The following is a 15,057-nucleotide window of genomic DNA, read 5'->3' on the forward strand; positions in this document are numbered from 1 at the left end:
TTTGCCTCGGAGTTCCCCTGCCAAATTTTGAGGTTTTTTAATCAAACTTCCCTGTTTTAAAAGTGTTTTCCCTTTTTGCTGTTTGAAAAACCCCACATAAGCAAAACAGGAAATCAAACTGATCATATATGGGAAACAGTGAAAATTATATACAAGGTATAGTTAAGTATATAAAGTAAACAAGCTGGGAAAAAAAAACAACAACTTTTTCTCTAGTCCCAGTGGTAAATGTTACCAGTAACACCTTTGATTATATAAAAAAAACTTCAGACAATTTTTAGATTGAGTGTGTCATTGTAAGTACCAAAATAAGTGGCCACAGTTTTATTACAGCGGTGTTCTTCCTCTTCTGAAAGAGGAAAAACAAACATTATTAACTATGCTGATGCTAGAAATAGAGTAGGGATATCGGTTGCAATTTTCCTAGAGGTTTTGCTGTAGTAAATTTTAAAAAAAGAGCATTTCACCAAACGATACAGGAGCACTCACAGGAGCTAGGATAAAATAAAGCAAACTTTCAAATTACTTCAAAGTACTTCCCAGTTCCTTTTCAAGACAAATATCAAAGAAAGTTCAGTTGTGTCCGGAGCATTTTAATAGAACAGAAAGGAACCAGTGCAATCTCCTGGACCATTGGCAACTCTAGCAAAGTCAAGTAGCAACTTATGTTAGCAATTGAGTATGACCACTTGAGGCAAACTAAAACACTACAGGACAACTACAATCAAAGAAGTTAACAAGCTTCTATATAAAGCTTCTTTTGTTAGTGAACAGATATACCTATATGTGAAGAACAGGAGAGAGTCATTTTTATAAATATTATGTGTACCTCAGTTTACCTACTTGATACTGTTAAGACTGGCTAAAGGGAATTAAATCAAAAGGGTCTGATACAAAGAGCAAGGAGGAAACCAAACAATGGTTGGACATAAGATACCTCCGGGTAAAGAACTTGAAGGGAATTAAGGGAACAATGCCTCTTGAAATACAACCTGGGGCATACAGTTCATTGTATGTTTACAACCAGGGTGGATCTGATTTAGGAAGACTCAACTCAATCATGTATTTCTACATAAAAGTGCATTCTTGTTGGTTGTAATAACCTTAATACATATTCTTCATGTAGTGGGGCAGTTGCCCCACTTTGGCAGACAAAGGGTTAATAGCAGCCCTTGGAGCGGCTGCGCAGAACCCGGCCAATCACAGAAGGCTTAGAAGCAGCCAATCAGGGCCAGGCTGAGCTCCATATAAAGGCTACAAAGCAGAGGAGACAGGAATCTCTCCCTGACAAGCAAGGGAGGAGGACAGGCTCCCAGGGATAGCACCTTAGATAGAGCAGCCTCAGGGGAATGGAGGGAAAGCTCCAGCCTGATTCTTTCAGGGGCCTCAGCCTGGCAAGTAAGGGCTGAGAAGGTGCAAGGGCCAAAGGGGAAGTGGCCCAGGGAGCATGAGCAGCAGATGGGAGAGAAGGAGGGCAGGACATGGCTGCTGCCAGAGGGACCCTGGGCAGGGACCCAGAGTAGTGGGCGGGCCTAGGTCCCCCTCTTCCATGCACCTGGCCGTGGAGGAGCCTGGCCCGATACAGACTGTGGCTTGCCCTGAGGGAAGGGACTTTGGGCTGCAGCTGGTCACAAGGGCAGGTGGAGACTGAGGACTGCAGATACCCCTGGAAGGGGAGAAAACTGAGTGGGGCACAGCCGGAGGGCTGTGTCCAGAAGAGGACGCCACAAGCCAGGGAGCAATGCAGGTCCCAGACAGCACCGCAGAGCACAGCGATGGGCAGGACACCACCTGCAGAGGGCGCTCCACAGCTGGATAGAGCTAATTCCCGGAGCAACCAGCAGGGGGCACCATGGTGGTGAGTTAACAACCCGTTACACTTCACAGCTCAGACGTAGGTTTCATTTTTAGAAGGTATACACTATACATTTGTAAAGTGATTTATTTTGAAAACTTTTCAGATTAGTTTTACAGCTTTATCAGAACATGAATGATTGTTTGGTTATTTCATTTACCAAAGATAATTGAAGCAGATATTTATGAAGTCATTGGGAGGTGAACTATCTCCATTTCAACAGGTTAATCATTAATATTTGGAGGATTTTCTTGCCATGCTGTATTAGGAGGAGACCACCACCAGAGAGACATTTAAATTGTTTTATGTAACTAAAACAACAACGTTATGTATTCTGGATTTTTTTCTTCAACAGCAAACATAATATTTTAACAAAACAAGCATATGAGTTTTTGAATTTAGTTAAACGTTCAAGTTGTTTAACATCAGGTTTGTTTTTGTTAAAATTGTTTTTAAACTAAAATAGTTAAATGAAATAATTAACAAAACAAAAATTAAATAGACTGTCAGCCAGGTCAACATGAGAAACTTAAAATATTGGCTTCTGCAGCTAACTCAGAAGTCATCTTCACCTTTGTTTTCCTGTTTGCTCATAATCTGGAAAAGGAAAACAAGCTTTCCTGCTTTTTCAGGTCCCAAACGATTTCTCAATTTGGAATGAATTAGTCCAAAGGAAGAAAATATTCTTTCTATGCTGGCAGAAGAAGCTACTGCTGTTAAAAGTGAGATTATCACTTCAACAGTCTCTGAATCCAAGAGCTTAAGTGACTTCCACCAGTTCACAGGTGTGACTTTCTTTAAAACATCATCAGCAAACATATTTCTTGAATGGTTCACCTTTAGCGCTGAAGTTTATTGTAGATGGCATTATGGAGGGATGATTGCTGGATGTCCATGTCATAGCCAACTCCTCTTCTTCAGGAGTTAAGGTTTGACCCTGGTACCGAGTATGGAGAATATTTGCAAGAAAATGAGCTGGAGATAGTGCTTGTCCCATTTGTTTTTTTAATGCTTGTAATTTAACTCTGTCATTGCATATCTCTCTTTTTAAGATCTCACTCAGTTCCTTCCAAATTTTAACAGCATCAGCAATAAAACAGCTATTTCCCCGCATTTTGTTCAAGGCTTCGGAAATGAGCTTCAGGGTACTCAGCATGTGTTCAGCATTTCTCTTCAGCCCAATGTTGAGAACTTTGGCTGTGACAGTGCCATCCATTTTTTCACGATTTTGTTCACAAACTGTCATCAGATTAGGCCAGTTCTTGCTTTGGTGCTCAAAACAGTCCACGACTAAGTTCCATCACATTTCTTGTGGGAGAGTTAGCTTGGTTCCTCCCACTTTTTTCAGAGCAGCTGCTGCAAAGCGGTTGTTACGGAAGTATTTTGCAATTTCAACAACATTAGCCTTTATTTCTGGAACACTGAAGTCTTTGGCTAGGAGGTGCATCAAATGAGCACTGCAACCGTATGTTATTAGCTTGGGACTCTCTTCTAAATAATTTCTTCTCATCTTGGATACTTTTGCAACCTTGTCTGACCAAGCTGCGTACTAGACATTTGAATTTTTTCCCCAGTTTGTTATAGCTTTTACTGCTACTTCTTGTAAGTATTCTGCTGTGTGTGTATTTCCTGATGCATCAATTGTTTCTCTAAGGAAGACATTCTCTTCTGTTGTCACACAAGCACATACAACAGGATCACTGTGGACACCGTTCTACCCATCAAGACTCAGGTTAACAATTTTACCCTCTAGACCTTTTGCACACCTCTCAATTTCTTTCATACACTTTATCCAGCAATTTGCCTGAGACATCTGCTCTGTTGGGTGGATTGTATCCTGGTCTTAATGACTGAACCATGATAATGAAGTGTGGGCGCTCAATCATGCGGAAAGGAGAGTTTGTTGTATAAACAAACCAGGCAATTTTTTCATCAATTACCTCTTTTTGTAATCTGCTGGTTCTTAACACATACTTATCTATGGTTGTTTCTGGATGATGGAGATTTTTTTTCTTTTTGCTACAGGTGATATACTGTGGCTATGTGACATACATGGTGTGACTGAAACACTATCACTGGCAGATAATGCTGAAACTATAGAAAATGATGATGATCTTGAAGGTGGATAGTCTTCAGAATCCTGTATGTTGAGGACAGATTCTCCTAAACAAAGTAAGTCAATGCAGTTATTTATTTATTATTACCATACTGCTCATTTAGTATTAGTCATTGCATTCACTGACACTCGGTACTACTTTAAAGGTGAAATTGTAAAAGGAAGATCTGCCTATTTCAGCTATTTTTTTTATCACAACTGCATCTAAATTGATAGTACCAGAGAGTAACAACTGTATTTTTTTGCTCAAACATGAGAATTCAAGAATAGTCCAGAAGGAAGACAGGCAGTCCTTAAGAAAGAAGTATAAAATAAAGTTTACCAACCTGAAGATCCTGCATGTTCAGTCATGTTCCTTTCATCATCTTCAACGCAGCTTCCTCCAAAGAAGGAACACTTCTCATGATGTTGTTTCATTCAGGAAACAACAATTTAGGGGGAGGGATAGCTCAGTGGTTTGAGCATTGGCCTGCTAAACCCAGGGTTGTGAGTTCAGTCCTGGAAGGGGCCATTTAGGGATTGAGGGCAAAAATTGGGGATTGGTCCTGCTTTGAGCAAGGGGTTGGACTAGATGACCTCCTGAAGTCCCTTCCAACCCTGATATTCTATGATTCTATGAAACCAGGCCTTGCATTTCTTTGTTGCACTATTTGCATTTTGCACGCATGCCTGTCTTACCCACAGGAAGAGAAACTTCATTAAAATATTTCTCTGGGTCTCTGTTACAGCCTGCTGCCGTTATAGGTTTTCCCTTCTAATGAGAGAATGGTATGGTAGATCTCAAACCAATGAAGGCTACACTCAGAAAGACCTCAAGACTTCTGAAATATGCTGCTCAAACAGTTTCACATTTGTTTCTACTACCTGTCCCTCCCTCTTTATCTCCAGACTTCTTCTCCTTGTCCAGAACTATTCTGCCCCCACCAATCTTCTATTCATTGAACTTTTTGAAACTTTGCACCTTTAGAGAGAGGTAAGGGATTGACTGTGAACACAAACTTGCAGAGGGACAATAGGGTTGAGGTCTGTTATTTCTCACCTCTATATACTTAATTTATTTTAAAACATTTTTTGCTATGAACAAGCATGTTATCTCTGAAGACACAAATCCACAGTTTGAGAATTGAAAAACTAAGCATCTCTGATATCTTCTAGACTGAGCACTGAGTCCCATTAGGTAGATAGAAAGATTAACCTAAATAATCTATACAGAAGCCCTGGAACCCCATGAGATTGGGTTCCTGATCCATGAACTATTGGAACTCATTTACAAAACTTTTCTTAAACATTACATGAATATATTGTCTCAGACTATAGACTGAGAATGTATAATCCCTATTACATTATATCGCATCATGGATCTTAATTAAAAATACCTTTATAAAAAAAAACAGATTTAAATTTAAAAAATTGATTTTTTTTTTAAATCATGGATTTTTTTTTATCCACCCTGTTTACAACTGTATATATCTACATTATAGGCAGTCTAGTGACATAGCTATAGCACCATAGCTGTGCTGCTGTAGCTCTGTAGCGTGGACACTTCCTACAATGACAGAAGAGCTTTTTCCATCAGTGTAGGAACTACACATCTCCAAGGAAAGGCAGCAGCAAGGCTGACAGAAGCATTCTTCCATCGACCTAGCTGCATCTATACCAGAGATTAGGTCAGCACAACTACAGCGCTCAGGGCTGTGAATTTTTTATACCACCAAGTGCCATAGCTGTGTTGACCTAATTTATGTGTAGACCACACCTAAGATGCCCCTCGTTGAGTGAAGGCAGAGCAGGAATTCAGCAAGCTGGGGAGAAACCATCCATTTACTCCTCTAATTAATGGTGATTTTGCAAAGAAAGAAGGCGGCCAGCTTTCTTGTCCTGCCTCATGTCATTACATGCATACAGAATATTAAAGTAAGGCCAACATTTTCAAACTCAAGTGCCTGAAGTTAGGTACTATGATTTTCAGAGTTGCTGAGGGCCTTCACTTTCCAGTGAGGTCTGATTTAAATCACTCTGACAGCAGCAACACACTGACAGCAGTGACATGCCAATAGTAGTTTATTACAGCTATTTATTTTTTTGAATCTCTATTAAAAAAACTCATGCCATTAGTTACACAGGACAAAACAAGAGTACTCACGCTGTGAATAAAGCAGTATCTGGAATTCCAGAAGAGCACAAGTAAAGAGCTGAACCACATTTTCCACTCCAAGTAATTCAAAAACTTCTTTAACTGGAAAGTCAAATAATGGCAGTTCACTGGTGCTTGGTCTCTGGCAGATAATTGGTCCATAAACACCTGAAAATTTTAAGGATCTCCCTGCCGGAGGAAGAGGAACCTCATAGAGAATATTGTAGATGTAACTTTCCAAAGGTAACGGTGGCGGTTGAAGAGAAGTTACAGCTTGGTGAAGTTGCTCAAGTACTTTCTTACAAGCCTTCATGAAAGACATTGGGGTAATCAGACAAATGCACTTAGAGACATACAGTGTGTCTCTGCTAATATCATAGGAGTTAAAACGCTGTAGCTTTGATACAGAAGTTACATTACAGTCTTCTATGCTGCTACAGCTATCTTTGTCATTTGTGGGTGGAATATGCAGAATGTCATATTCAGCATTGTGCATATGATATAATGTCTGCATTGCACTACAGATTTGCTTGCTTGTAACTTCCTCATAAAATGTGAGAGAAAACCCAAATGTCCGCGAGCCATCTTCACGGGTGATTATAAACGAATGGAACTGAGGGTCTCTGGAATCAGATTGGGTCTTGAAAGCAAGCCCTTTAGGCATACACAGCTATAAAAGAAAACAAAAAAAGTGGGAAAAGTTAAATAAATACTAAATTACATTTTGTTTCTTTCAAATTTTTTGGCAATAACAGACAGCATTTGAGAATGCTGAGGACTGACATTACATTTCATTTCTCTCTAAATAGATTTTGTAAGACATTATTACATTAGGTAGTGTCTTAAACACAAACACATTAAAACTAAGAGTTATTACACAGAACAAAGGCATGCAGCATAAGGCCCACATCTGATTTTTCACTGAAGTTCACAGGAAACTTTATCACTGGCTTCATATGAACAGAATTACACCCTACAAAAATAGTGGAAGAAAAAATGTTTTGATCATGATTTTTGCTTTTAAAAGAAGAACATATGTTTTATTTAAAGCACAGTAAAAATACAAGGTGAGGTAAGAAGTTAAATTCCATTCCCTGAAAAAGAAAAATAGATGTAGACAGAACAACTAATCATTAACCACAAAAGACTAATTTTCCCTCACTTCTACTCCAACAGTCTACTCTTTGGCATACTGCAGCATAAGGGTAAAAAAATTATTCATCATGAGTCCTGCCTCAGCACAGGGGGATGAACTAGATGACCTCCTGAGGTCACTTCTGGCCCTAAAATTGCATGATAATATGAAAATCAGTTATTTTAGGGGAAAAGGCCTTTTTATATTCTCCAAGTATAAAATCAAATGGGAATTGTTTCATTTAAACTAATCTGCAAAATTTAGAGCAACCTGTCAATCAGTATTTAACATTTTGTACTGCAGCTTTTTATTTTGCCATTATCAAAAGATAATTTCTTGAAAGAATCCAGTTGGGCAATTATAGTAAAGGGAGCACTAGTCTTAAAAACCCAACAAAAACAAAGAGCACCTTAGGTCATACTGACCATTCCCACTGCATCCTGGTCAAAAGGATTCCATTCTACATTCTCAGGATAACGAGCAAGAACTTTGGACTTAAATGTGCGTCTTAATGGAGTCTGTTCAAAATTTTCACCTGAAAAAGTGAAAAAAAAATCAAATCAATCATTTCATTCTCTTTCCAAGCTCTTTCACGTAAGGCCAGAAAGCAAAATGTCAGTAGGCAAACGTGAAGATAAGTGGATTAAGTACAGACATTCCCTTTAACAGAAACAGAAAATGCAAGATAGCATATAATTAGACTGAAAAGTATTAGCACTGGTAACATTTATACACCATTATTTATCTGTGCTTTTCTTGAAACGTGAATATGCTAGAGGCAGTCTACAGTTACTGTTTTGTCTTTATTTTTTAGCAGCAACTGTAGAAGCTGCATTTGGGTTATTTCAAATTCTGTTTGGAGCACAGCAATAGAATACATTGCAGAACATAATCTGAATTATATTACCCATGAAAAGCACAAATAGACGAGATGCAAAGGTGAAGCGAAAAGCTTAAGACAGAGCTTGAGACAGACACAAGTGACATCACTTAAAAATCTCCTCAAATTTTCTTCTTGGAGACTGACAGTCTGGAAATCCACCCCCTACTTAAAAAAAAAGTCAGCTGTGAAGAGAGAATCTAGGAAGTTAAGAGGTCAAAGGGCACAAAAGATATTGAAAGAGCTAGAAAGTCTGTGCTGTGTTTCTTTTTTTTCCTTTTACCTTCTACTGCACTTGCAATGAAACAGCCGGCACCATCTCGGGTTTTAGAGGCCTGTATATACTGGCATAGTGCTATATAACAAATAAAAACAACACTGCATTACAATTTAATAATGTGAACTATTCAGTAATTATACAGCTAGAAGTGACCAATGCACAATATGTCATACAAAATTAGCCGGCACAATAGATTTGATTCCATATTTTCCTAACACATACTACTTAAGCATATTAATAGCTATAAAAATGGAGCATTAATAAGCCATCAGAAATGTCAGCAATAAATACACTTCAGAGGACGGGAATTCTTGCACAACAGTTCTCCTTGGCCAAGACACAACTGCAGTGGTAATTAACTACATGTTAAACTAATGCCTTCTTTAAAAGCCATATTCTAAAATTCCCTTAAGAGGAGATGATGAAATTCACCCCATGCAAGGGCCCAGGCCAAGACCTATGCACCAGTTAAGACCTACATAAACCCTCAAAATAGGGTTTAGGTGAGATTTAAGTGGTGCATGGACATGGTGCTGACTTCCCCCATTGAGTAATGGGAGGCCTAAAGCCCATATGGCCCATAAAGCCTCATTTGGAGCCTCTGTGCTGGAATGAATTTAATTTCCAGAGTATAAAATTCAACCATCATGGGTCTTGCTGCTGTAGCTCACTTCACCAACTGCAATTTTTAATACTTGGTTTTTGGTTTTTTTTTAAAGGCAAACAAAATTTGCCTCCCAAAATAACCTTTGCCTTCTTACTAGAATGTGGTAGCAAGCATGCAGTTAGTAACAGCTGCTGTAACAATTGGGCAGAATTACATGAAATCACATGCTTTAAATAAATCTAGAGACTTCAGCAACACCTGCAAAAGGAAAAAAACAAAACAAAACCCCACCACATTTCAACCCCTCATTTATTATCTTGTACATAATAATTAAGCAGCAAAGGAAGTTGATTTGGAATTCGTTGGGTTTGTTCTGTTCTTCTACAGTCATATTTAAAATTACACTTCTATATTGACTGAAACAGCTTAAAATCTTTGCGCTGCACAACATTAGGTTCTGCAAAATGTCCTCACATTCCCAAATATAGCTTTCTGAGGGGACACAGCAGCAAACTCTACCAACTCTTTTAATGGGGTTCTTAACGTGAAAATCCCTAACAAGGGCTCCAATTCAGGAAATCACTTAAGCACATACTTCAAAGTTAATCATCTTTAAATGCTGTACTGAACAGTGACTTTTTCCAGAATCAGAACCTAACAGAGGCCAGGCCATGCTGGATCTGACATATTTAATCCCCCATATTTAAAAAAGAGCCCCCAATTTTCACTTTCATGAGTTTAGTTTGCACACCCACCTTTTTTCTGTAAATGTATCTGATTGCCATGCAGCTTTTTTCAGCTGTTTTTGTAATTATGTACATCTTTATATGGTACTGATAAGCTATATCTAGTTACTGTGCAAGAGCCTATGCTATATAGATAAGCTATATCTAGTTACTGTGCAAGAGCCTATTTGGAAAAATTTGAAATCTATTAATAGAACATTTGGGTATTAAAAAGAAAATAAGGACCACATATAACTCCTCTAAAATGTAACTAACGAGATCATTTGGAGGGTCAGAGTCAACAAAAAGGACTATTTAGTAACAATGACATTTATGGAACAGTTTAAAATGAAATAATTAAACGAAAAGTGAACCCAACAGCCTAGACCAGTGGTTTTCAAACTGTGGTTCACGACCCAGTAATGGGTCACGGAATGGAAAGCACTGGGTCGTGGCAGTTCTGGTCAGCACCGCCGACTGGGTCATTAAAAGTCCCATTGGCAGTGCTGCCTGGCTAAGGCAGACTAGTTCCTACCCGTTTTGACACTGTGCTGTGCCCTGGAAGCAGACAGCAGCAGGCCCACCTCCTAAGCAGGGGGGACAGGCCACACCCCAAGCACCAGCTCTGCACTCCCGTTGGCTGGGAACCAGCCAATGGGAGCTGGAGGAGCGGTGCCTGTGGACGAAAGCCATGTGGAGCCGCTTGCGCACCTCTGCCTAAGAGTCGGACCTGCTGCTGGCTGCTTCCGGGGAGCCGCGCGATCTGCAGTGCCAAGACAGGCAGGAAGCCTGCCTCTGCACCCCAGCTGCACCACTGACCAGGAGTTGCCGGAGGTAAGCCCACACCCCAGTCCTACACCCCAATCCCTTGCCCCAGCCCTGAACCCCCCCTCAAACCCGGAGCCCCCTCCTGCACGCCAAACCCCTCATCCCCAGTCCCACCCCAGAGCCTGCACCCCCAGCCCTGACTCCCTCCTGCACTCCAACCCTCTGCCCCAGCCCTGAGCCTCTCCCACACTCCAAACCCCTCATCCCCAGCTCCGTTGGGTCGCGGGCATCAACAATTTTCTTCAACTGGGTAGCCAGAAATAAAAGTTTGAAAACCACTGTCCTAGATGCAAGCTACCACTGTCAAAAATGGGCAAAGAAAAATAAATGACATTCCACACATCCACCCCAGATCTCTCAACTTTCACACAGACTCCAAGGAAAAACCCCAGAGACCTCTGTAGTACAGGCTTTTAGAAACAAGTCATGAGATTTAAAACACATACTATTTTCTATACTGTGTCAGTCTAGAATGATGTAATGTCAGCTTTAATCAATTCAAAAAAAGATAGACATTCATTAAGTTAGTTTGTTGTTTTTCTTCCATGGTATTTCAGATGGAAGTAAACACTTGCATGCCAACTTCTCTCCTATACTTTGTGGTAGGTGGTTTCAATCACCAGGTTCCCAAAACCACAATTATCAGCAGATGTTTAAAAGAAAAGAAAACACAAATATTCCCTGGGTTAGGAACCTTCTTTTAACAAGATGCTTCATAATGATCAATTTCAAAGTACATGTTTGCTGAGACCATTTTAACTCTGCAATTAAGAGTAACATTGTGATATCACTGAAGAGAAGCTGTCTGAAATATATTTAAGAACCTGCAGCAAGAAAAGAAAGTGTGGCTCTGCAGTATAGGTGAAATCAGAGGTTGTTATAGCTGTGTCTACAAGTTAAAACCTTTTAAAATGACACTGTCAAAGTTAAGCCAAAGATACTGACTTGACCCCTAGAAGTCAACAGTGTTTGTTTTTTTCCCTTTTAAGTCAATCCACGGCCCAGGTGGAAATACAAAACAAAACTCACATACCATCCTGTAAAGTTAGCAGAAATCAAACTAGTGCACATGTGCCACTGTTGTATGAGTAGGCTATGTTCAACATTGCCTTGATACTGTTCTTCTGTACATACAGCCATCATGCTCAGTCTTCATCAGCATCTGGGAGAACTGATGCTATTTCCTGATTTCAGATTTGTCTTGTTATCTTTCCAAGTTAACAGTGCTCATCTTTCCTTTCACCACAGTATGTCTTTTCACCTTATAGGTGTCTCTTACCAGCCTTGGCAAGTGGGCCTTCAGAATGAGCAATCTTGCCTTCAAAAGAAAACGGGTGGGTTCCATTAGGACATTTCAAAAAGCAAGTTATGTAGAAAAGGCTTAATGCAAAGTTCAGGCTGAAAACCAAGATGTGGCCTCTTGAGTCCAAAAATCCACCCCCTGAGACACACTTTTCCTGTAACTGCCAAAGGAAGATATTCAACAACTGCAGGTTTTAGTGCTGCTGAACACATCTACCAAGAGAAATTTGAACATATATTGCTTGTGGGCATTGTTTATCTCAAAGTGCAGATAAAAGCAAATAAGGTGTTAACTATGTTTCTGGCATTGCCAATTGGCAGATTACAGGACCATGTGGCTTATGGAGAAAGCAAATCATCTTGACATCTCTTCATTTACTGCTGACCTCAAAGGCTTCAATAAAGAAGGGAAGATCAAGTTTAACAGACACAGTAAATTGAATATTGGAAAACACCAGTAACAGTTTCTCTAAACTTAAGAAGATGAGGATGGAAGAGAAAAGAAAAGTTCTGTAAAAATCTGATGTGTCCAATAAGTTCAGTGCTGCCAACTCTTGAGATTTTTTTGTCTGTTTTATTTTGTTTTTTGTTCCAAGGGACAGATATCAGCCAGGGCTGGTGTTCATCTTGTGATGAGTCCAGATGCTCCAGCCCTCTAGTGAATTTCACCCTGCCAGGGGGCAGGGAAACACAGGGGAAGCCTCCCCGATTGGCTGCTTTCTCCACTGGCCTGCCCACTAGGGTAGAGCAGCCAATCGCTGCTGCTGCAGGAGCCAGGCAAGGCTCTTCCCTGCTCCCCCTCCGGGGATACAATTCTCATAAGAGGGGCAGAGGGGAAGAGGATGAAGGAAGAACCCAGCAGCTCAGGATGTCTCTGCTCCCCTCACCCCTCCTGTGAGCAATGGGATGGCACCTCCACTCCCCTCCCTCCAACACTCAGCCTGGGAAGTGGATGGGGAGAAGAGGGAAGCAACATCCATGGAGCTGCCCCCCATGCAGCCACCCCCACAGGTCGGGGTAGGGGAGGGAGGAAGAACCCCAGGAAGAGCAGAAATGAGGCTGGGACAGGGCTGAACAGGGAACAGGATTGATTTGGGCGTTGGGGGAAAGAGCGGCTGCAGGAGGTGACCAAAAATCACCGTACCCTATAAAATGTGGGAGTAGGCAACACGCACCATCACGCGCACACTCAGCGGGAGGAGAGGGGAGTTAAGAACTAAAAAGACCAGACCCCAAAAAACATTATTATTCTCAGTCTCATGACTTTTTGAATCTTCAGGGTTGGCAACACTGTTTTCCAGTATTTTACTTCAGGCCAGCATATTTCTGAACATATTGGTGCGTGCCTCAATATAATGAGCCAATTTTATAATATTACATTACTATTTGTATTACAGCAGCATGCGGAGATCCCTGCTGAGATTGGGGCTCCCACTGTGCAAGGTATTGAACCATCACACAGAAAGGGTTTGTCTACACTGGAGTTTTAACTCAAGGTAGGTATTGTCAATCAATTATTCAGCCCATACATAGGTTCTGAAGACATAGCTTAAAAGCTCCTCCTCTCACAGAGAGTCCCAGCACAGATGGGGGGACTCACAGCAGCCAGGGAGGGAAAGTTTACTTATTTTATCTCACTATGCTTCATGCTTCCTTCATTTACCTTATCTTTTCCCCATTTTTCCACAGTCCCCACAATATCAACAAAGTGGAAAAGAAGCCACAGAAATTGGTGGGTTTAAATGAAAATAATGTAAGCAGGAATAAGGTTAAGATATAAAGTTTGAATAGTTAGGAACACAAGTGAAGTTTGTGTTTATTATAGTTCCCATCCTTTGACACTTTACTTTTATTTGTTTGATAAAGGTACTTGCATCTCCTCTTAAACTAGATTGAAAATTCTTGGGGAAGACCTGCCTGACATAGAAAGTTACTATAATCTCCTCCTCTCCCCAGGATCCTTTGCACACACAGATAGAATCCCAAGATTTCAATTCCCACCCCCATTCGTAATGCCGACCGTGAGGCATATCACAGAAAAGTATCAAATACAAACTTACACTGGCAGGAAGCATCAAAGTTCAATATTGAGCTCATTAACTGATGCAGTTCACGAGATGTTGCTCAATACCTCCCTTCTGCCTGAGCTTTAAATAAGCTCAGCTGATGAGCTGTCTTGGGGCAAGTCCACACTTAAAATGCTGCATCGGCACCACTGTAACGCTTTAATTAAGACGCTCTAAGATGACAGGAGAGCTCTCCCATCGGCGTAGTTAATCCACCTCCCTGAGAGGCAGTAGCTATGTCGGCAGGAAAAGCTCTCCCACTGACAGAGCTGTCTACACAGGGGGGTAGGTCAATATAACAATGTCACTCAGGGGCAGTGGTGAGCTGGAGCCGGTTCGTGCGAACCAGTTAAAAATTTTGAAGCCAGTTTAGAACCGGTTGTTAAAGGGTTGGGCAAACTCCGGCCTGCAGGCCACATCTGGCCCGCAGGACCATCCTGTCCGACCCGCCTGAGCTCCCGGCTAGGAAGGCTCCCCTTGAGAATCCCTTTTTACTCACCCGGCGGCGCTCTGGGTCTTCGGCAGCACTCTGGCGGTGGGTCCTCTACTTGCTCCCGGTCTTTGGCAACACTTTGGCGGCGGGTCCTTCAGTCACTCTGCGTCTTAGGCGGCACTTTGGTGGCAGGTCCCTCAGTGCCACCAAAGACCCAGAGCAAGAGAAGGACCCGCTGCCGAAGTGCCGCCGAAGACCCGGAGCAACTGAAGGAACTGGTTCTTCAGATTTTGGCAGCTCATCACTGCTTGGGTGTGCTTTTTCACCCCCTGAGCAACAGTCATACCAATATAGGTCTGTAGTGGAGACCAGACCTTACAAATGTAAAGGAAACTAAGAACTTGTCCATTCTAGAACAAAGTTAAACAAGTTTCAAGAACCCTTTAATTTAACATGATTTCTAGTGGATAACTGATAAAATTAACTTGTTTTCACAGCCTTATTAGACTTCATGCCACACCTCTAGTAACCAAGACATACTCTTTGTGTTGCATGGACTCACAAGACAAGGTAAGGAACTAGCCAATCAATCCTGATCTTGTTTATACTTACTATGAAATGACTGCACTTCAATTCAGATAGCATTAAGGGCTTAGCCATGCATCTGTTTATTTGAATTTACTCATGGCACATTCA

The 15,057-nt window shown here is 41.1% G+C and overlaps 1 protein-coding gene across 5 annotated transcripts in view; it reads right to left on the reverse strand.

Annotated features, from left to right (window-relative positions):
* Positions 1–15,057, reverse strand: part of DENND5A (DENN domain containing 5A) — a 109,125-nt gene that overhangs the window by 76,384 nt on the left and 17,684 nt on the right. For 2 of the 5 annotated variants that reach the window (XM_048855656.2, XM_048855654.2), the window contains exons 2-4: positions 8,404–8,475; positions 7,666–7,775; positions 6,115–6,775 (exon numbers count right to left, since the gene is read on the reverse strand). In XM_048855656.2, coding sequence (XP_048711613.1) covers positions 6,115–6,775; positions 7,666–7,775; positions 8,404–8,475 — 843 coding nt within the window. Of the gene's footprint in view, positions 1–6,114; positions 6,776–7,649; positions 7,776–8,403; positions 8,476–15,057 lie in introns of those variants that run through there. The other 3 variants (XM_048855657.2, XM_048855655.2, XM_048855658.2) reach the window with 2 other exon arrangements.

Source organism: Caretta caretta, chromosome 6 (genome assembly GCF_965140235.1).
Source record: "Caretta caretta isolate rCarCar2 chromosome 6, rCarCar1.hap1, whole genome shotgun sequence".
Classification (NCBI taxonomy): domain Eukaryota; kingdom Metazoa; phylum Chordata; order Testudines; family Cheloniidae; genus Caretta; species Caretta caretta.